Genomic DNA, 24,194 nt, shown 5'->3' on the forward strand with positions numbered 1-24,194 from the left:
TTAAAAATAAAGCTATACTTTACTGTACTTTCATGGTGAACAGAAAATAAATCAATGTTGTACTCCTCTGCAGTGGTAATCTATATATTTATATTTGTGTCTGTATGAATATACAGACTATATTACACACATTAACTCAACCCTATATGAAATGACATAAGTAGATGATATTTTGACTATACTGCATATGCAATATTCTGATAGATCTAAAAAAGAATTCTTCTTAAAAAAAGGGGGGGAAAAACACACCTCAAATCCTTCTCCAGTAAGGATCTTTTCAGACTGTCAGTCAGTTTGGAAAGTTCACACTCAACTCTGTCTTTCGCTCCAAGCTCTCTCAGCTCATGATTCAGCAAATCACCTAAGCATGTGTTTAAGAACCAGTGACTTCAATTGGACTTATGCACAAAGAACATGTTTAAGAGCTTTGCTGAAAAAGGACCTTATTTCTTTTTTTCTTAATAAATAACAACAACAACAACAAAACTTCACACGGAAGAACCTTAAACCCACCTTAAAAATGAAAGACAACAATTCTACACTAAAATTGCAAGCATCAGTTGAGTGATAGTGTTATCACACTGCCCAATATCAAACATATAGGGTGAGATTTTCTAGAGTGCTAAGCATTACCATAACTCTGATCTACCCGAAGTCAGCGGTAAAATTCCTGTTGACTTCAGTGGGAATAGAGAGAGACGAACACTGGGTGCTTTTGAAAATCTCCTCTGCAGCATGTTTAAATTGATGCATGCACACACACACACACCCATAAGACCCATTACATATTTCCTAATCTATTGTATGAAATTCCAAATCCTCATATAAACTACACTTGTGGCTATCACTAAGCTGAGCCCACAAAATGGCATAATTGTTTCCATAGCATAAGGACACACAAATTATTACAGAGTAGCTGTTGCTGCTCTGTGGTAAATGTTGAAGCCAGCATCCCATCATAATCCCAGTTTTTATTCTCTCCTAATGACCTCAAAAATGAAAGTGATCCCGGGAAATCTGGCATCCAGCCTCTTATACTTGAGAATAGATATTTTCCCAGAAGTTTAGGAAAATTCAGAAAAGGAATTTGGAAAATAAAGGTGTTTTAAAACTTCCCCACAGTTCACTTAGTCAGAAGTGCCCTAAATTAATGTGTGTGTGGTGGGAAGGGGAATATGGAGGTTGTGGGGTATAGGAGACCGGGGAGAAACGCAGAGGAGAAAGAATCAGATATAGAGCAGGGGACAAAGGACCAGAAGAGACATGGCTTGGGTGGGGATCACACAGAAGGACTGGCGGTAAGTTTCTTCCCTGCTTTTTGAATGACCATGTACTAGGCATGAGGGGGGCACAAAGTGGTACTCCTGGGAGAATTCTGTGCCACTGCGCAATGCAGAATTTTGCAGAAAATGGTGTGCGTGCAGAATTTCCTCTCCCACCCCGAAATGAGCTGCAGAGATATTGGCCACCACTAGGGGCTACTGGACTTGGAAGAGCGCAGCTCTCAAATAGAAGACAATGCCAGGGGGAAGTGGGAGGGAACTGGAGGGTTCCCAGCAGCTGCAGAAGAAAGGACGCGGTGTCCAGGAAACTCTGTGCAAGCCTGGGACCCAACATCAGGCTGTTTCTTCCTCTGGATACCTGGCCTCTGGGGGGTAGAGGGTACAAGTGTCTGGGCTTGGGGGGAGGACGAGGCTGGGCTCTGAGGGGTAGAGGGTATACATGTCTGGGCCAGGGAGGGCCCCATGCCTGGGCTCTGGGTGGAAGGAGGTGTGAGTGTCTGGGCTGGGGGGGCATGGCTGGTCTCTGGGGAGGCAGGGCAGGGCTGGGCTCTGGGGGGAATGGGGTGTGAGTGTCTGGCACCCCAGCTGGGCCCTGGGGAGGGGGCAGAGAAACAGGAACTGGGTTGTCATAGGGATTTCTTTAACTCTCTACTCCTGGGGGAATTTTTGTGTGTGTCTGTATTGTTACAGACATACTTGCTGACAGGTATTTTGAAATAAATTACCAAAAATAATTGAAACTGGCATGATTATGTAGTGTTATTTTGACAAATAAAATTTGCAGAATTTTAAAATATTGTGTGCAGAATTTTTAGTTTTTTTGGCGCAGGATTTTTAATTTTTTGGCACAGAATTCCCTCAGGAGTAAAAGTGGGGGGCAGCAGATTGGCAGAATATGGAGGAGATGACTGAAGGGGAGGAGGGCAGGGGCAAAAGAAATGGAATGAGGTTGAAAGTGACTGGGGGAAGCACAGAGAATGTATGTGCAAGGGAAGGCACGAACACAGGTGCAGAGACCTTGAGGAGGTATCGATCGGAGTGCAAAAGACCTGGGGAGGAGCATGGGGAGTGGAAGGGAGATACTAGGGCACTCTAAGGGGCAGAGGCCATGGAGGTGGGGGCAGAGGACAGCAGACTTTGGAGAGGTGGAATTACGGAAGGTGGGTGGAGGGAAATTGGGGAAGGTATGCATCCATGGATGGATGGAAAGGTGGCGTCTTATACAAGTTAAATATCTAGAATACATTAAATGCCTAGAGCTACTCATGTGATGAAAGCTCCCCACTCTTCTCCACACCCCTTCATACCCTGCCTTGATATTACTCCCCACTGCACACACACCTCCCATGGACTTGCTGAAATCTGCAGAAGAGGAGCCAGGTTTGGGTGGGAGACCCTGTCTGTTGAAGCATGGGTTTCCTCACCTCCTCTCCCTACGTCCTAATCCAATTTACATTTTTGGTGCCCATTAAGAAAACAGGGAAATTCACAAACAAACAAAAATGTAGTTGAAGAGTTCAGGTTGAAAGAGTGCTTGAATGGAGCCCAGCCAAGGCTCCCTCCTACCCCAAACTGCGCTCTCCTGACAAAAATTCTATACTTGTTAAAAGACTAGCAAGATGTACAGGTAAGGGAACCAGCCTGCTCCCTAGTGCCCCATGACTTCCACTACTCATGCAAACTTAACTTTGCCGCCTTGTTTTGTTCTATAACGAAATATGCTGTTGAGAGCATACAACTGATTTTACACATTACGACAGATTGTACACACTCTCTAAGGGATATGGACACCCAAATCTCATTAAGATTAGTGGAAATTGGGCATCCAAATCCCCATGGCAGCTTGTGAGCAATCTTAGTCTAAATATATAGTCAAGAGTTCCAAAGAGGCATAATCCCAGGGCATACAAGTTATTAGATTCAATGCTGGGGTAGGTAACTGGGTGAAATTCGATGGCCTGTGATATACAGGAGGTCAGACTAGTTTGTCCCTTCTGCCTTAAAAATCCATGAAGCCACATGAACACTGAAGAAGGTTTTCTCACAGTATTAGGTGATGGTGGACTAGAAGAATGTACATAGGAATAAAAAGAGTGGAATGACTGATAAGGTGTTTTGTGTGTGATAAGTTGTTTTTGGATCTTGCATGGTTATATAAGTATGTGGAAAGGGGAGAGAATTTTGACATGGAGGTAAAGGGACCTGCAAAGGTATGGAGATGTATGCAGAAGAGGATTGCTTACAAGTTTGGATATTGAATCATATTAATTATATTGTTTAGAAATTACTGGTAATACACACAAGATTTTTTTTGGTAGCAAGCTATTCAATAGTTTACTGGAAATGTATCTCTTAAATATAAATTGGACTATAATATTCCTGCTCTTTATTTTGTAACTGACATTTTTGTGTGTGCAAATTTAAGGATTCAAAGTTACAGTTGAATGGGCAGTGTAAGTCAGGTGGGGCAATGGTAAATGAAGGAGAATTATATGGCAGTGGAGAACTATTAAATTCCAAAGTTACTAACGATTGTGGCATTTTTTAAGAGTATTTGGTTAAAAAAGTGTAATTTTACTGGAAATACTCTGAAATACACTTTCAACCTTAACTCTTTTAAGAATGTTTTTCAATTATAACTATATTTTACACACCCTAAATACAGTGTATTTCTCCATGCAATAAAATAGTTCTAGCTAAGATGTTGCAGAAATTGCCATGCCTTTACATTATCAGCAAGATATCTTCCCTACAGAAAGACAGATGCATATTAACAGTACCAGACACTAGGAGCCTACAGTACACTCACTAACATTCCTGAAAACTGGCATGCAAGGAATCAGAAAGTGTTAAGCATCATTGTTAAATTGAATGCTAAACTACTCAATGTATTCCACTTATGAAATAAATACAATAGAGAACAGAGATATGACACACATTTTCCCTCTTGTTACAGTAACTTTCATCAGGTGAGTAATTTGAGGACAATAAATTGTATACATACTCAAGGTCAGCGGTGGAGATTTTTAAAGTGTTAATGGAAGATGTATGGCTAAATCCCCATACTCTGTTTTCAAAATGTCAACCAATATATGTGCATATAATCAGGCACATCAACATTAAAGTTGTGTAAAAAGGCAATGCCAAATAAACTTAATTTACCATGTAGTCTTCAATATCTATTCACAATGCAGTACGGGAAGGAACTCATTACTGTAATTCACCATTGTGCCTAGGATTGGAGATCATATGCTATATTTCACTTATTGTAATAAGAATAGCCATGCTGGGTCAGACCAATGGTCCATCAAGCCCAGTATCCTGTCTTTTGACAGTGGCTGGTGCCAAACGCTTCAGAGAGAATGAACAGAACAGTCTATTATCAAATAATCCATCCCCTGTTGTCCAGTCCCAGTAGGATTGCCAACCCTCCAGGATTGTCCAGGAATTAAAGATTAATCCTTAATTAAAGATTATGTAATTTGATGAAACCTCCAGGAATATGTCCAACCAAAATTGCCAGCCCTAGCTTCTGGCAATCAGAGATTTAGGGACACCCAGAGCATGGGGTTGCATCCCTGATCATCTTGGTTAATAGCTATGGATGGACCTATCCTCCATGAACTTATCTAATTCTTTTTTTAACCCAGTTAAACTTTTTTGCCTTCACAACATCTCCCGGCAATGAGTTCCACAGGTTGACTGTGCATTGTGTGAAGATGTTCTTCCTTATGTTTGTTTTAAATGTGCTGTCTATTAATTTCACTGGATGACCCCTTGTACTTGTGTTATGTGAAGGGGTAAACAACACTTCCTTATTCACTTTCTCTACATCATTCATGATTTTATGACCTCTATCATCTCCTCCCTTAGCCATCTCTTCTCTAAACTGAATAGTCCCAGTCTTTTTAATCTCTCCTTACATGGAAGCTGTTCCATGCTCCTAATAATTTTTGTTGTCCTTCCTTGTACCTTTTTCAATGCCAATATATCTTTTTTGAGATAGGGCAACCAGAACTGCATACTATATTCAAGGTGTGGGTGTACCATGGATTTATAAAGGCATTATGATATTTTATGTCTTATCATCTATCCCTTCCCTAATGGTTTCTATCATTGTTCCCTTTTTTCATTGCCATTGCACACTGAGTAGATATTATCAGAGAACTATCCATGATGACTTCTAGATTTCTTTCTTGAGTGGTTACAGCTAATTTAGACCCCATCATTTTTTATGTATAATTGGGATTATGTTTTCCAATATGGATTATTTGGCACTTATCAGTATTGAATGTCATCTGCCATTTTTTTGCCCAGTCAACCAGTTAAGAGAGATCTCTTTGCCGTCAGCTTTGGCCTTAACTATCTTGAGTAATTTTGTATCATCTGCAAATGTTGCCCTGTGTTCACCCCCTTTTCCAAATCATTTATAAATACATTGAATACGTTTCCTTATTTTGCTTTCTGATGTAACCATCACAGCATTGAGATGTAGTTTTCAGTACCTGAATTTCCTTATATTGAACAAAGAAAATACTAGGTCTTTAAAGAAACAAATTATAGCAATTTATAATTAGTGGATTACAGTGCAAGTATTTCACCAAATTCTTGTGCTTAAAAAAACAACCACCACCTCTTCCCCCTCTCCCCCCGGAGAAACCCACACCACACATGCATACAAAATTTTAACCTTCTGGAGTCCTCAAGTTCTTTACTAAGATAAAACAAATGATGACTGAAGGATACTGTCTTCTAGAGAGGCTTCATTAAAAACAACAGATTTTTGCCACAAAAGGTGCTCAGAAAGGGAAAAGGTAATTTGCTAGCTATGAAGTCACATGTTATGAAAATCATGAGGTGCAAAAAAATCTAGAAAACATGCAGCAGCAACATCAATGTGTCAAAAATGCTTTCGTTTTACAAATGCCATTTTTGATCCTGAAAAACTGAAAATAGAACCGATAAATCTATATCGCTACTGTGGACAATAACCGGACATGCACACAGAGAATGCACTGGGAACATATTGGAAAAAATATATACCATTGCTGACCTTTAAAGAAAAATATGCCTCTTTCACTCAGCATAGCAACCTCAATACTCATTTAGTGAGTATCGTTTGTCTCCACTTTTCAACCATGAATTATAATGTCATATTAAGTGTTTAATGAAAACTTATATTCCTGAGCCTCCTGGAAGGGTTTATTATGTAGCAGGAAAATGACTGTTTATGACATCATTGTATGCAGTGTTGTTGCAGCCATGTCAGTCCCAGGATATTAGAGAGACAAGGTGGACGAGGATTGGACCAACTTCTGTTGGTGAAAGAGATAAGCTTTCAAGCTTACACAGAGCTTTTCTTCAGCTCTGGGAAATGTCCTCAGAATGTCACAGGTAAATACAAGCTTGTATTTACCTTGTATTTAGCTGTGACACTCTGAGTACATTTCCCAGAGCTGAAGAGCAGCTCTGTGCAAGCTCGAAACAGAAGTTGGTCCGATAAGATATTACCTCACCCACCTTGCCTCTGTTTATGATATTGGCAGCATGGGATGCCATACAGCAGACTATAAACCAGCTTATATTTACTTCAACATCAGACACAAAGTGTATGAAAATGGGGAAAGGAGGAGTGGTAGGGGAAGGGAGAAGACTGGTTTACATTCTCTGACATTAGCTTCCACGTCAGGTGATATAAAAAGTGACACCACTTGTTAGCACCCATCAGCAGACTGCTCAGGAATGCCAAGCTGCATTAAAAACTTTTATTTGGCGGAGGGGAAACCCCCCCCCCCAAAATTCATAATTGGCAGATAAGCGTACCTCATATGTAAGCTTTTGGAATAGGTGCCACCAAAATGAATGCAATTTTCTTGCACAATAATTGTTTTAGCTCCCTGCATGTAGTGGGTTAGAAACCACCCCATAGTTGGGCAAACATTTCATCCCATTTAGATAGTTTCTGTAATGGAAATTCCAGTTAAAATTTTAGAACGGAGCAGCATTTCTATTGATCTACTGTCCTTCAGCAGAAACCAAGACAGACCAGTTGAATGATTGCAATGGAATTAACTGGAATTTCAAATATGGTTTAGATATTTGTTGCAGCAGTTGCTATTGCCCTACAGAAGTGTGTCACTTGCAAGACATGCTGGAAAGGTTAATACTGAATAGACCCAAAGGCGGTTTCTTCACACTTCTTCACTAAAAGTAACAGCCAATTATTAACAAAACCTAACATGGGGAAGGGGCTTCTAAAAGGCACATAATTGTAAAGGCACAATACCTTGCTGGGTTCTCATCCTGGACAGATACAGGAGGCTTGTCAGTCAGCTTCTGTGGAGCAAACTGAGGTGAAGGGGACCTTGACGTCTCCATTCCAGGTTTCTGAAGGTAGCGATACTTTGAAGACAATACAGGTTCAGATTTAAGATGTGCTTTCTCTTCTAAGTGCTGACACACATTCTCTGTGGATGCTGTTTGCCGGAGCCCCTGAGGATGAGCGCTCTTTAGTTTTCCATTGAACGCTGCAGGACTCTGAATGTAACCTGTAATTACCTCACCAGAGCTGGGGGAAATGGACTGAATGGGCTTCCTGGGTACTGCCAGCAGCGATTCTGAAGAGATGCTGAGTGAGGTGGAATTGTCCTGGCCCCTGTATTTATTATCTCGTTTGGGTGGGGGAGGCCTCTGAGGGACAGGTCCACGTCTCTTGTTCAGCAATGTCAGCTCTGTCCACTGACTTTCCTCTCCTCTGCCTTGTGGCGGACAGGAGTGGCTCTCCTGCAGTGTCTGCGGCTCAGAATAAGTGAGAAGGGGCAAGCTGCAATCCTTGCTTTTCTCATTCACGTTTTCCTGGGAGTATCTGTAATCACTGGGCAATGTCCCGGATCTTCCCCGGCTCTCTTGAGACAAGACAATAGGTTCTCTTGTTTGAAATGGTCTAACAGATGCCTTCCATTTGGGTCCTAAATTTTGGTCCAGCGGAGCCCTTTGTTCTCCTGGGTTATCTTCTGGGAATCCTGTATCAGCTTGCCTAGAAACAGAAGAAAAATCATTAGTCAGTTACTGTGCTATTATTTCCTCCTGTGTATTGCTACAGAAGTACTGGGAAGCTTGGAGACAGATTATGTCTGCCATATAATATTAACTAACAGCTACAACCTACTTTAAAATATATATAATATTGTATTTCTAATGTAATGTGATGAGTCAAAGCACAATGTCGGTCTAAATTAGGTTATGTTGTGTCATGCAATGTGACATAGCCTTGAGTTACCTGAGGCACTACAATGCACATGGTATATCTGAACATGCAAGAGTATTTTCTTCTAATTTTTGTGTAAATTAAAAGAATGGCTTCCTTGTATGACCTTCAACACTCAATTAACATTTCTTTCAATTTCCAAGTAAGTAATGAATGCAGTGTCTAACTAAATGCAGATTGCCAAACAAGTCCGCTCTCTATTATTTTAAAATAGTATACTAGACATCATAATTCACAGCCCTCATTCATATGGCAAAATTAACATAATCTTGGGGTTTAAATTTGCAGATATAAATTACTGATGCAAAATTAATGCATACTGACAAAAGCATCAAATGCACTGGTACTGATAGGGTGAGGGAAGAGACATCTTTTAGAAACAGAAAATAAAGGCACAATATTTTGGATCGACGTCTATATTAGGCTTAACAAATAAATCAGATAGAGTCTTTGTCCTTACAGCATGAAGTATTGCTGTGGCTAACGAGTCCTGTCTCATCTTATACAGATATTTTTGTTTTACTCCAAGTCTATATTTCTCTCTGCTTTGTAGTCACCAGGTTGAAGCAACTCAAGGCTGGTGCCAAGCACAAGTAGTATAGTTGAGTTGTCCTCACCAGAGAAAGACACATCAGAAAAGAAAGTAAGTTAAAGTACCTCGGAGACCTAGAAAGAAGGCAGGTTTGTTCTCTGCTTAGGGGAGGCTGGAGAGATACTGTGAGCTGAGAAAAGAAGCTGTAACAGAAAAGTAAAAGATTTCAGAGTAGATTATTTCATTTGCGCCACTGGAGGTTTTGTTATCTGTATTTGGAAATGAGACTGGGCAAGTGTAAGAGGGACTACAAGTTTTCTTTAAAAAAATAAACAAACTAAACTGGAATGCTTGACCAATGAAACACAACAAAATGAAATCTGACATCAACGGTTACATTGCGACTTTATCAATCTATTGATTTCAGCATGATTCTACACTGGAAACCTTCCTTTACTGATTGCAGGTGGTATTTCCACAGGCATTAAAAAGATAGTGCGTACTCATATTTGATTTCATTTTTAAAAGGCAGATCAAAATATGCTTATTTCTATTTTAACTTCAAAATGTCAGAGTTTTTCACCTCCTTTCTGTCAAAATACCATACTTTAAAACAGAGGGTTGAAAAACCTAGTACAGGTAATATAAAGATCATCCATTATTAATTTTTTTTTTAGTAAGGTACCAAACCTCCATTTTTCCATATGGCATGTGGAGCTTAGTCCCTTGCATCAAGTACATCATATTGGAAATTACATTGAAATTATGTTGTGTCACAACATGAAAACTTGATAACTGAATCAAGTCATCACTAGTTCCTCAGTGTGCTGTCTGGAGACAAAGTAGAAAAATTCAAGTTGCGTGGGTGCCATTGCAAATTTTCTCAACAGCTGAAGATGTGTTTTCCCAAGCAGGTCATGGTGGGAGGTAAAACAATGACTCAGTTACCTAAGGTTTGCAATGCTGATAAGTGTAGTACTATAATTTTGTTTCTGTATTTTACTAAGATGCCCTAAAACCTCATGTTTCTTTCCTTCTAAGGCTGATAAACCGGACAGTGTCTGAAACAAACAAAAGGCCTGATTTCAAGCAAAAAGGTCACACCAAGTGTGGAAAAGTGGGATTATTTTGTAATATTTGTATGAAACCTATGTGTGCCTCAGTTTCCCTATATGATGCATTATTACCTAGGGGTCTCTGGCAGGCTAAGCCACAGGTATCAATGGTGTCTAGCTGTCTGGGTCTTAAGTCCCATATCAGTGGAGTTCCTCAGAATACAATGGCAGATCCCATTGCCCTGTCATTGACACCTAGCAAACACCGACCATAGATTGCTCCCCCTCTCTGCAGGAAGCCAAGCAGCATTTCCCCAGTGGGAGAACAAAGGTCCAGAGGAGGGTTAAAAGTGGACTGCGGGAAGAAGGCAAGCACACCTGGAAGTCTGATGGATTACGGTTGGGCTCTGAGCTAACCAGAATGGACTATGCTTTAATCGTCATTCCTCTATGCCAGGGGTGGGCAAACTTTTTGGGCCGAGGGCCACATCTGGGTGGGGAAATTGTATGCAGGGCCGGGGCAGGGAGTTGGGGTGCGGGAGGGGGTGTGGTGTGCAGGAAGGGGCTCAGGGCAAGGGATTGGAGCCGAGGAGGGGTGTGGGGTGTATGAGGGAGCTCAGGGAAGGGGGTTGGGGTGCAGGAGGGGTGTGGAGTGCAGGAGGGGGCTCAGGGCAGGGGGTTGGGATGCAGGCAGGGTGCGAGGTGCAGGCAGGAGCTTAGGGCAGGGAGTTGGGGGGTGGGGTGCAGGAGAGGTTCGGGCTCCGGCCCAGCGCCGCTTACCTAAAGCGGTTTCGGGATGGCAGCAGCACACACCGGGGATAGGGCAGCTCCCTGCACGCCTGCCCTGTCCCCGGCCCTGCGCCGCTCCAGGAAGCGCTGCACCCCCTGGGGAAGGGGGACGGAGGGCTCCGCGTGCGTTCCCCATTCCCAGCCAATGGGAGCTGCGGGGGCTGGTGCCTGGAGGCAAGGGCAATGCCCAGAGCCCTCTGCCCCCCGGCCCGGAGGCTGAAGGGATGTGGTGCCGGCCGCTTCTGAGAGCGGCGTGGGGCCCACGGCGCCATGGGGGGCAATCCCGCAGGCCGGATCCAAAGCCTTGAGGGGCCGGATCCGGCCCGTGGGCTGTAGTTTGCCCACTTCGCTCTATGTCAATTTAAGAACTTCCTCTGCTGTGTTCCAGATGACTAATAAACCCTACTGTTTTCACAATGCTGTGTAAGAGTCACTGCAAATGCTGGGAAAGGTGCACTGATCCCTAAAATGTGTACAATTCTCTCTCAAGGGTCTGTCTCATTTAGACTAGCTGAACAGAGCTCACGGCATGAAGCAGGAGTGCTGCAGGCCCAGTCTAAGGAGGTGGTGAAACTGTGTTGCTTATCCTGCAGGAAGAGCGAGACCCCCAGGGGAGTCTGCCACATTGGAGAGGCTCCTCCTAGAGACTGCTCCAAGGCTGGGGGGCCATAACACTCATCCTGTGGATCTGGGACACCAGGTAATCCTAGGGCTTGTCTACATGGTGCCGGCAAAGGGCACTAGAGGGGTGTACAATCTATAGGATGGTTTGGATTAAGACATAAGTAGAAGTTAGGTTTTGGGCTACCACTGAAGCGGTGAAATTGACAAGAAAGCTGGCTCCCAGCTCCCAGCCAGGCTGCTGCCGGGTCTCTGCTCCAAACTGGGCTGCCAACCCTGAGTAAAAAAAAAGAACTCAGAGATAAGTTGGAGACAGAGTGTCATGGGAAAGTAAGAGTTAGCAAGGACATAACCCAAGGTTATGTTACCATTATGTTTTTGGTTATAATTGGTTCGAGTAAGGTTTTTTAATGATTGCTTTTGAAAATTGTGAATGTTTTATTAAAATGCTATCTATTTGGATAGTATGAGAAGAACTTTGGTGCAGATGTTAATTTAAATAATGGGTAACAAAGAGCCATTAAGAAGGTGGCGGAAATATAATTATGGTAAAGGATAGTTTAATGCTAATTAGAACTATAATGGAGTATAAAAGAAGTAAATTTTGCTAAATTGCAAGGGAGCTCCTATTAACCTTAAAAGGGTACTACTGCTAGGCTTCAGGATTATAAGGCTCTCCTTCATGCCATTGTCAGTAGGCTGATCATCCATTGCTAGACCATTTCATCTTTGAGTGTGAGTAGAATAGTAGTATTTACATAATTGGTAGTTGCCTGCTTATTTGTTAACTAATCATTTTTCTTTTTAATAGACTTTGGTTGCATCATTCAAAGCGTTGCCTAGTGGTCCTTTACTAAATAAATTTTCTGTAACTGACCTAGAAAACTAAGTTGGGTTTTGTTACACCCTTTTCTTTAACAACTTAATATTAACTGGGAACATTTCAACATAAAGATTACAAAAGGTTACAGATGTGATGGGTTGTGCTCTAACTGCCCCATGTAGACCATGCTGCTGCACTCTAACAGGTTCCTATGACCTTAATGTGAATTAGGTGCCTTTTAGGCTGCACCAGCAGGCTCTACATGGGGCAGTCAAAGCGCAACATGTTAGAGCATTTTACAACTCACACCCCTCTGGTGCACTTTGCCATGCCACATAAGACCAGCCCCTAGCATTTTTTTTCTTGTTGTATGTAAATTTGACCATATGAATGACCATTTTTGTTACCCTTTTCATATACCATATATTTTAGTGTTGAACTCACCCTTATTGCAGATCTTTAAATAGAAATGCATGCACATTTTGGCCAGATCCTCATAAATTGAAGTCAATGAAACTATATCAATTATCACTAACTGACGGTACGTCTACACTACCCGCCGGATCGGCGGGTAGCGATCGATCTATCGGGGATCGATTTATCGTGTGTAGTGTAGACGCAATAAATCGATCCCCGATCGCTCTCCCGTCGACTGCTGAACTCCAGCTCGGCGAGAGGCAGAAGCAAAGTCGATGGGGGGAGTGGCGGCCATCGATCCCGCGCCGCGAGGACACGAAGTAAGTGATTCTAAGTCGATCTAAGATACGTCAACTTCAGCTATGCTATTCTCGTAGCTGAAGTTGCGCATCTTAGATCGATCCCCCCCCCACACCGCCCAGTGTAGACCAGGCCTGAGAATCTGGCTCATGAAGTTTTATCACTGAAATGGGCACTGTCACAGTTGGTGTGTTGACCTACTTGTACAAATGTCTTATCTGAAAAGGTCTTGCCTTTCAATATGAAAGGCACATCAAAAAGGACCTTGAAAGTAAGTCCTTCCCAAATGGTTCAGATTACTCCAAAGGTTGTGCCAACCAGCACTGCCAAAGTAAACCAATTTTTAGGCCTACTGTACCACCCTTGACAGTGTCTCGAGAAGTTTTTAATCACACAAATAAAAGGATTCTAATCGGGGGAAAAACACCCATAAAACAAGTATAGTTCATGAAGATTCTTTGCAAATACAAAACAGTAAAATGAGTAGTTCCTTGTGCAGCTGAATGTTGTTTTGGTGCTGTCCACTCAACTATTGTTAAGGTTTTGAGAGCACGTCCACTATAACCCCAGCTTTTCAGTCACATGTAAACACTATTCTGGGCTCAAACTTGATAAACAAAATCCATTTTTGTGCAATTAAGAATTAAGGTAATGTTTTAAACCTAAATATTGCACAAAGAAAAGGTGATCAGGCATGGATGCCATTTTCACACTCATTACTCAAAAATGACATTTTAGAAGTTTTTTGCCAATATTATGGGTCTGTAATGCATAAAGCACAAAATTACTTTGGAAAATATTTTGTAAAGGTAGGTAAAGTGCCTTCTTTTAAAATGATTTTGAATTTCTACACTTTAAATTGATATTTACATGGCAACAGTCCATAACAGTTGTGAAGGAGACATTTTAGCTTATCAGTACAATGGTAACTCTCTTACAATCAAATGAGAAATCTCTCTCTATCTTGGTTTCTTTAACTATTTAAAATGTAAACATCCCATTTTACTAGAAGATGCTTAAAACTGATAAAACACCAAAAGATTCAGGACGTGATTCTCATTCACCCTAAGGCCACTTCATGCCATTCTAGGCAGGTTAGAGAACGTAAGAACAGCCATACTGGTTCAGACCAATGGTTCATCTAGTCCAGTATCCTGTCTCTGACAGTGGCCAGTGCCAGGTGCTTCAGAGGGAATGAACAGAACACGTTAATTTTGAGGTGCCATGAAGTGGGAGTGAATTATATTTAAAAAACAAATTTATATATTTACTCTACTTGAAGGACCCTTTTCACTACTAGAGTGGCGTGGCCTTGGTGTAAATCACGCCCTCGGATTTAAGGGCTGGATCCAATAATCCTTACTCACATCGGGTCGGATCTCGCAACGCTGACTTAAGAGAATCAGAGTTTCCCTGTTGAGTTCAATGTGAGTGGGGCTGGGCTTTTAAATAGTCCCACTGACTTTTATGGAAATACTCACAAGAGTAAGGGCTGCAGGATTAGGCCCTAGGTACTGAATACCGATGTCTGACAAAAGTAACAACCATTGTTCCTCATCTAGGTAACTGATGTACAGCTTGATTTTTTTTATGCTCACTCGTGATGCCAGAAAGTCCTTTAAGCTCTCTGATTTCTTTTTATTAACGTAGGTCATAACATACTACATAATGGCAATGGTGGGGTACACAGAAAGTCAAGATCACAACATAAGAGGGTCCAAAGATGTGAATTGCATGCACTGCTGCAGCCAGTCTGCAAAGTTTATATTAAACTTGACATGCAAATCTGAACTGTTTTTGCAGGTGAAAGTGAACAGGACACAGCGCACTATTAAGTTGACATGTTTACACATCCAAAAATCATTTGTGTTTTAGAATTTCTGATGAGATGTTCTTAACAATCCTTTGGCTTGTACCACAATGAATGCTTTGATAAATAGTACGGTCATCCTCCAAAATAAAATGAAATAAAAAGTATTTAAAATGTCACAGTGTAGATGACTTAAGGAATGCGGTGTTTCCAATTGGTGGGGTAAAGTTTAATGGGACTGCATATGTGCCTTCATACAGTTTCTATGAAAGTAAACACACATTTTACAGTGGCACACAGGATGGTTATGGGGAGAAGGTAGCTGCATTCAGCATGGGAGATCATTTACATTCAGGGTGGGTGGGTTCTCATGCAAAACATGCTAATCACTTTACCCTGAAGAGATTTGATCTTACTGTTCAGAAAGGAGGAAAAGAAAGAAAGCTTCAAGCACCAGAAGAACCCTGTGGCAAGAACCTGCAAAGTGTTACATTAGTGTAAGTACCAAGAAGTCCACTAAAAAGAGGCTGATTTAAAATTTTAATTGCTCTGTAGAAAGAAACACACAAAATATGGCGCTGCAGAGATAAAGTCCACAGAAACTTGCAAAGGAAACTATAAACACCACTGGAAAATTCACCTTTTGTAAATAGAAAACAATCTTATCATAAAATGAGGTTTAAATAAATATTCCAGCTACCATGTGGCACAATGAGAGAGATTTTTAATCCTTTGACAATATGACTGTAAAGGCATTGCTGATTTACTGCTTAGTGCAGAACAAAATCCATTTAATCATTGTACATTTTGATGGCTTTGGCAAAAATAAAATCCCAAACATTTCAGCTACATAAATTTTCAAAGAGAAAAGAACTGACACAGTTCTAATATTACCGGCTTAAATAAATGTTATACGTACAAGTAACATCCATAAATTTGCCTCCATTTAGGCCAATGATCCATGGTCACCTTATTTATCCATCACCAATCCCCATCATCAAAAGCTTCATATACCAGATCATCTTTATACCTGAGAGACTACTTCTTTCCCCAGCATACACTGCCACAGTTGTGAAGGAGAGTTCCTGATTCTGGATATCCCTTGATTTAACAGTAATTGTTTGCAGCATGTTCTCCATAAACATTCTGGGGCTCTGCAATGCATTGCAACCCATGGAAAGATGTGCTGGCTTTGCAGGGCCCATTTGTTTTATCTGGCTTTTGCAAAAAAATGAGGGAGGATAGACATACATCTGGTGTTTGGTAAGTGCTGCAGCTTGGTAGGAGGGATGAGCCGATGGTACTGAATTTGTGCTTTGTAATTCTAAAGAACTGGCAGGGCACTCATAGCCTGGCATGGGTGCTTTCTACTTATTCTAAATTGAAAGAAAATAAACCAAATAAAATATTGCAGCAATAACCTCCTGGCCTAGAAAGGAAGGAAGTGGACTCCTCTGGAAGCAATCCCCTCCACGTATAACTGGCCATGTCTAAATCTTTACATGGCATTGGACTCTGTTATTTAAGACAACTTTTCCATATCCCATCTTAACAGATGACATCTGTGGAGTCATGTCAGCACTCAGTGCTAGGGACTCTGCTTTCAATGGTCACTGGCAGAATCTCTGGATCTTGCTTTTCTTGATTGTCCCTCGAAGCCTGAGCAAGTATTTTGTTCATAGATTCATAAATTCCAAGGCCAGAAGGAACCATTATGATCATCTAGTCTGACCTCCTGTATAACACAGGCCCTAGAACTTCCCCAAAAGAATTCCTAGAGCACAGCTTTTGGAAAAACATCCAAGCTTGATTTAAAATGTATCAGCGATAGAGATAAATCCACCACGACCCTTGGTTCAATTAGGCTTTTGGTTCAACACTGATTTGCTTCTACTCTGGTTACTTTAGGATTAGTTGGATGCCTTAGGCCAGGTTTTAGAGTATTTTTAAACATTTGCCATACAGTGCCTGAGTACCAGTTAAAATTTGCCACACTGGAGATGTGTCTTGAGAATGGTACGAGTTGAACTCTGGGCACATGTTGCACATTTTAATTGCAATTTAAAAGTTGATTAATTCCAATGGTGTAAAAATATATATTCCTGATCAGAGCAACAAACAGAAACAGGAGACCTGTGTGCACTCAGAGCAGATAGCAGTGGTCTAATTTATCACTGTTCACAGGTGTGTAAAATGCGTGGTTGGGCTTAAATCATTTTTTTAGAAGTGTCCTACAGAAGTCCATGAGCAATCACCAGAATGGATCATTTTGTAGTGCATGGGATGGCCCATGTAGCATCTCTGAGGTATATGACAAAACCCATTCCCCTTTACTTTCCTTCAGTATCTACCTACTTTCTCTTGTTTTATATTTAGACCTTATCTAGGATAGGGCTGACAAGTGAGATGTTCAGTTAAGTTAGCTAGCTCAGTCAGTGAAAGTAATCCAATTAGCATGTTGTAAACTACAATTTCTTTGTCTTGACTTGATTTGTAGAGGTGTTTATTAGATCAAGCTAGATAACTTGATGTAACACCGCACCTGTAAACCCTAGTCTAGATATGGCTTTAGTTACAATGTGTTAGCTAACATTTTAAAAATACCTCTTTTATCCTAGGCTTGTCTATATAGGGATGTTTTACCGGTTATACAGGCATAATTATATAGGATTTAACTCATCCCAGTGTAGACAATCTCATTCCAGTATCAGAGTGGCTTTCCTTGGTTTAGTTTAAACCTCCTTCTTAAGCAACATAAGATAAACTGAAAAAAGGCACTCTGATATCCAAATAAGAGTATCCACAGATGGGGAGTTATACTGGTATAATGACAACAATTTAAATTCCTACTTTAGGTTATACTGAACAAAAATCTTCCCCAGGTAGGCAAGGCCCTAATCTAGACAGTTTTAGGCTTGGTCCACACATAAAATTTAGGCTGACCTAGCTACATTGCTCAGGACTTTATGCAGTAAAGCTGATCTAAGCCTCAGTGTAGGCATGGCTATGTCAATGGAAGGATTCTTCCATCGACCTAGCTACTGGCTCTTGGAGTAGAGGATTACTCTAACATTATGGAGATCACTGCTCTCACCATGCCTGAGCCCTTGACTGGATGCCACCTGGTGGAAGATGGAAAAGAGAAAGACAACAGATGACAATAAAACTACTAAGAAAGATGCTGCTGTCATGGGAACAGACTGTGATGGAGCAAGAAATACAACATTAGACAGGCAGCGGTGGAAACACTGGATTGCCTCATGTGTCACAAGGTACAAGAACATCTATGCTGATAATCAGTCCCTCCACCCCCGCCCTCAACAAACCTCCTTACAGCACACAATTTGATTCATGCCTTAAAAAAGGACAGATCCCAAGATCAGGATTGTAGCAGAGGCTTACAGTAATAACCGTAAGTGTGCCCATCAGACTTGACTGAGTAGCAGTGTTTTGCAGAGAAAGGATCAGAGGATGCAGCAGACTCATTCTGCAGCTATGCTAACCTCTTCACTGCTGGATCACTCCCCACATTCTTTCGTTTTGTTCTGCCAGAGCTGGCAGGTGATTTTCTGCTAAACATTAACAGGCAACTAGCATATTCTGTAGCAGTTAAATATGACATCTGATTCTATAGAACAGTAGTCAGTGGAGTAATCTGAAGAGGGTCAGAAAGAAATTGAGATTTGACAAGAAATTGCTAAAAATACAGATGGCACAGTGCTTTCCATCATAAATATCTTCTTCCCCCACATCCCTCTCTCGGTAAATTTTAACAGGTGAACTGAAGTGAAATTAGGGGGGTTGCTTTTACCAGTTCAGCCACTGGATTCTCCTACACCTGCTGTTTTGTTTTATAATTATTCCATACATCATTAAATACCCTGAGCTCAAAATATTAACAGCAGCAGCTATATTCATTCTCAAAATAACTGATGTACTGTATTTCATTCCATGCCAGAATACCAGGACTTGCACGTTTTAGTCAAAGATCCATTATGCAGCTACTCATCAGGACCCTGATTCAGCAAAGTATTTAATCAAGTGCCTTCCCAGCATGGGAGTATTCCCCTTGAGTTCATTTGGACTGCTCATGTGTCTAAGGTTAGTTATGTACATTGCTGAACTGGGTGCAGAATAACTTAGCCAACGCCTCACTAATCAAAGAGTCTGCCTACGCTGGAACTGGAGCTGTGATTTCCATCTTGAGTCGAGCTCTAGCGAGTGCACTAACAACAGAGTGTAACTGTGACTGCACGGGCAGCAGGAGGGACTAGCCCCGATGGGTACATAGTTAGGGTTTCAGACAGGATTGTACTCAGGGAGACTAGCCCATCCAACCACGCTACATGGCTACCTTTAGCACAGTAGCTTGATTAAGAGCTACTGGCAGGGGTACGTCTACCTGAGCTGGAAATTACACCTCCAGCCCCTGGGCAGACACCCCAAAATGGAGTGGAAGACCGAGCTATAAAATCTAACTTAGTTATTCTTCATGCTAACCATGTTTTTAAAATGTTCTTCTATGGTATTCCCTCCACTTATCCTTAATCCCCTTCCTAGCTCAGTGCCTCACTCCCACCAGTAATGGTGTCCAAATAGCTTTTTCCAGAACATAAAACACCAGTGAATCCTGAAAGTGACAGCCCCATAGAGCAGCAGAGTTAGTTGCCCAAGTGCTATTATCTAACTACACATTTCTCTGGGTATTAATCCAAAGACTTTAATACACATTTGGAACTATTACAGTTATTATGTAAATCACTTCTGTGTATTTTTTTAACTGCTTCCTTCCCCAGGGTTCCAGAGCTTCTAAAAGCTCCTTTGGTGCCTAAAAGTGGTACCCCCTGCTCAGCACTCTTATGAAATAATAATAATGATCAAAACAAAACAACACTGCATTGGATGTGGTGTAGCTGCCTTTTAAAATCTCAAAAGATCAGCTATTAAAAATGGAACTGGATCATAATATGGGCTAATCATTACCATTAACCACACCTTCAGTTTGAGAGGTGTCAGGCAAATGAATGTAAAGTAGCAGCTGTCAAGTCACCACTGCTGCATCCTGTACATATTCAGAGTCATATTTGCTCTTTGCAGAGCCACAACAGCTATGGGAGAGTCAGTTATTCTGTCACTTTTGCTTGTATTGCAGTAGTGCCCAGAGACCCCCAATCAAAGATCAGGGCCTCACTGTCTAGGCACAATGAAAGAGATAGCCTCTGACCCAAAGGGCTTGCAATATAAGATTAAGACAAACTAACGGTCAGACAGTTACGGTTAATGTAATAAGCAGTGGACAAACTGCCTAACTTAGAGAATTGTAAATTAAGTGCTAAGAGCAGGGCTACCCGAAGGGCCAAATCCTCCTACTCTCTATTCCACACTGTGTGTTAAATGTGTCTCTCAGTTATGCCAGTGAGACTTCCCTGGCTGTTGGGATCAGTGGGGGTGATCTGCTTAACTGAGACCAGAATATTGTCCAATGAGGTTGCCCGTGTGTAACTGAAAGAAGTGGCTGCAGGACAGGCAATGAAAAAGACCAGGTTGTTACTTATAAACTGAACATGTGTTGAAGAAATCACCGAGATAAAATCAATACAGAATTCCAGCAGACTGGCTTTGCAGTCACTTTCAGACTAGAACTGCTCTTGAAGCCTGTTTTTAAGTTACTCAAATGCAAATGATCAACTGTATTCACATACCAACCCCTTCCCCAATAGAGAGCCGCAGCAGTTCTCGTGTCCCACTTTTCCATCCCTGTGCCAGCCACTCTGCACTGCACCCTCTATCCTCCCCAATCGATAACTGTACACCATAGCCAGAAGGGTTCCTAAGGCAACAAAGGGCATCCCCTCTGTCCCTGCATAAGCATATTGCTTTCAAAATACACCCACTACAGAGGAGCAAGACAGAACTATTTTATTGTAAGACAATAAAAATACTCAAATAAATGTGTTTGATTATTGTGTCACCAAAATCCAACAAATAAACACCAAGAGAAGGAGATCAGTTTTCTCCAGGAGGCAAAATTTTATAGCAGAGCTGTCATTCCTGAAAATAGGGGATTGTAATGGGAAGATTGCATAACTCTCACCATTTAACAGAGGGCCAAAGACATGACTGAACTCCTGTTGAAGTCAATGAGAGTCTTTCCATCAACCCGTTCAATCACGTCCCAAATGAATTGTGAAATCTCACACAATCAGGCCTTGTCTACACTACACAATTAAGTCGACCTATGTTAGGTCGCTGTATAGCCACTGCAGTAATTAGTGCCGTTTTTCATGTCCACACTACCCTCCTTCTGCCAATGGTTCAGATCCTCATCAAAGGTGTTTCCACCAGTTTAAGTGGGGCACTGGGGAGGAGGAGAGAGGATGACAGCTCGAGCTGGGAGCCCCACTACCCAGCACTGAGAGCCCAGGCTCTCTGCGTTGGGCAGTCATGCTCCCAGCTGGGAGCTCCGTGTGGAGCTGACAGCCCGGGCTCTCAGCGCTGGGTAGGGTTGCCAGGCAACTGGTTTTCGACCGGAATGCCCCGTCAAAAAGGGGCCCTGGCGGTGCCGGTTGGCACTGCTGACCAGGGCTGTTAAAAGTCCGGTCAGCGGCACAGTGGGGGGCAGGAGCTAAGACAGTTTCTCTGCCTGCCTTGGCTCCGCACGGTTCCCAGAAGCAGCTGCCACTCAGGGGTAGGGGCAACACGCGGAGTACCGGCTCTGCAGCTCCAATTGGCCAGGAACTGCGACCAATTGGAGCTGCGGGGGCGGTGCCTGCAGATGCGAGGGCAGCGCACGGACGGAGCCTCCCTGCACCTAGGGGCCGAAAGGACTGGCGGCTGCTTCCTGGGAGCCGTGGTTATCACCACTGGGACCCTGCACGAGCCCAGAGTCCCCTCCCGCACCCAAACTCCCTCCTGGAGCCCACATCCCTCACACCCCAACCCCCTGCCTCAGCCTGGAGCCCTCTCCCGCACCTTGAACCCCTCATTTCTGGCCCCACCCGCAGCCCGCACCCCTCAATCCCCTCCTGCACCCCAACCCCCTGCCCCAGCCTGGTGAAAGTGAGTGAGGGTGGAGGAGAGCGAGAGACTGAGGGAGGGGGGATGGAGCGAGTGGGGAGCGGGGCCTTGGAGAAGGGGCAGGGCCTTGGAGAAGGGGCGGGACAGGGGGCGGGGCAGGGGTGTTTGATTTTGTGCAATTATTAAGTTGGCAACCCTAGCGCTGGGCAATGCAGTGCTGACAGGCCATGTAAGTAATGCAGTGTCTACACAGACACTGCGCTGCCCTCACTAGATCATCCTAAGTGCTACGCCTCTCAGGGACATGGAGTTATTAGGTTGGTGTAATGGGGGACTTACATCATCAGGAGTAATGCTGTAGTATAGACACTTACAGAGTTAGGATGACGTAAACTGCTTACATCGACCTAACTCTGTAGTCTAGGCCAGGCCTCAATTGTGATTCATCTGAAAAGAACTAGGGAGAAAGAAAAGGTGGACTATGAGTAAGTGTATGCACATGTGTGTTTTGGAAATCAGAAAAGGTATTAGATATTATTCATGTCAGGTTTTTTTTTTTTAATACTGATATGTGTATATACACACAGATATTACAGACAGAGCTGGTAGAATTGCCTGACACTTCCCATTATAACACTGTGTTTTCAATTCTTTGTAACTTTGGCAAACTTTAACCATTTTGGTTGAAATTTTCCATGCTGGGTGTCTGCCTCACGTTGAAATTTTTTTGGAAAACTTCTGCCAAAATAGTTCTGCCGTTTCTCACATGGAGGCCAATGAAAAATACACTGTTTTGCTCATGTTATAAAAATTCTGGCAAGTCTTAATTTGAGAAGCTCTAATATCCCCCATGCTTTGGGGAAGGGACTTGAAATTTGTCGGGCAGGACAGATGCTGTGTGTCAGGAATGTGCCTTTTGCTGTCCCTGTGAAAATCCACCCAAATCATAAGCCTTTGAAAAAAACCCTGCAGTTCATACCTACTGAGCTTGCTGGAGTTTGGCACATAAATTCTTCTAAGATTCTGTCTGTACTGAGCATGCTACACCACCAATTGTAACTCTGGAGTGCTGTGGGCCATGAAAGACCAGGCACTGAAACTGAGAGCAGGGAGGCTGTCTCTCCTGTGCTCTTAATGAGATCCCTGCAAGTGCCTAGAAAGTGGGGAGGAGTAAGCCACACAATTCAAACGCACAGGGAACAGAATTTAGAACTGTGTGCATGCGTGGCTTAGAGGGAGCGAGGGGAAACACATGACGGTAGACTGGATACTGCTGTGGGGAGGAAGTGAAACTGAGATCACGAGTTGGGATGGGGGGAGACACTGGGACTGAGAGCCAAGGATAAGGGAGACCGGGAGATAAGGGAGGAGGATCCATAGATTTTAAAGTCAGACTATTCTATGTTGGGTGCCTGCCTCAAGATGGCTTTTTTTTTTAATTAATGTTTCAGCAAAAAGGGTTCAGCTGTTCCAAGAATGAAATTAGGGAAAGGTATGTTGTGCCTACGTTAAAAATGTCTTACAGCTGTGTGTCTGAGAAACTGTAGGGCCTCCACACTTTAGAGGAACATGAAATTTGGCAGGGATGTTGCCCTGGTGTCAGGGCTGTGCTTTTTACTGACCCTATGAAAATTCACCCAAGTTTGGCAGTTATTAGCCTCTGTTCACACATGTTCAGCAGAGACTTGTTAGTATTTGGCAGCTAAATTCTCTAAAGAGTCTGTCTGCACTGAGCATGCTCTATCTCAGGGAATCAAGGGCAGAGCAGGACTTACTACTTTTTCCAAAGGACCCAGCATCCGAGTGCTTCAGAGACATTAACTATTTTATTTATCTTCACAACATCCTTGTGAGGTAAAGTGGAATTATTATTCCTAATTTTACAGATGGCAAATTAAGGCACAGACACATCAACATGCCAAGAATACACTAATTTTAGGTGCCCAACCCAAGATGCTTATGGCCTGATTTTTCTGAAAACGTAGCATTTTATATCCCTATTTATTCAGTACAGCTCCCATGGATTTAGAATCATAGAATATCAAGGTTGGAAGGGACCTCAGGAGGTCATCTAGTCCAACCCCCTGCTCAAAGCAGGACTTCAGTGGGTGCTCAGCACTTCTGCAAATTAGACCCCCTGGGTATCAAGTTGAGTACTCAGAAAATGAAGAAGACACAACCACCTTTGAAAAGATGGGATTAAGTGACTTGCCCAGCATCACACAGGAACTCTGTGGGAGAGACCGGGATTGAATCCAATTCTCCAGGGTGGCGCTCAAC

At 42.5% G+C, this 24,194-nt stretch overlaps 1 protein-coding gene across 2 annotated transcripts in view; it reads right to left on the reverse strand.

Annotated features, from left to right (window-relative positions):
* Window positions 1-24,194, reverse strand: part of SHROOM2 (shroom family member 2) — a 182,713-nt gene that overhangs the window by 14,596 nt on the left and 143,923 nt on the right. For both annotated transcript variants that reach the window (XM_065422377.1, XM_065422369.1), the window contains 2 exons: window positions 9,208-9,285; window positions 7,570-8,319 (listed from right to left, as the gene is read on the reverse strand). In XM_065422377.1, coding sequence (XP_065278449.1) covers window positions 7,570-8,319; window positions 9,208-9,285 — 828 coding nt within the window. The remainder of the gene's footprint in view (window positions 1-7,569; window positions 8,320-9,207; window positions 9,286-24,194) is intronic.

This window comes from Emys orbicularis, chromosome 1 (genome assembly GCF_028017835.1).
Source record: "Emys orbicularis isolate rEmyOrb1 chromosome 1, rEmyOrb1.hap1, whole genome shotgun sequence".
NCBI classification, from domain to species: Eukaryota; Metazoa; Chordata; order Testudines; family Emydidae; genus Emys; species Emys orbicularis.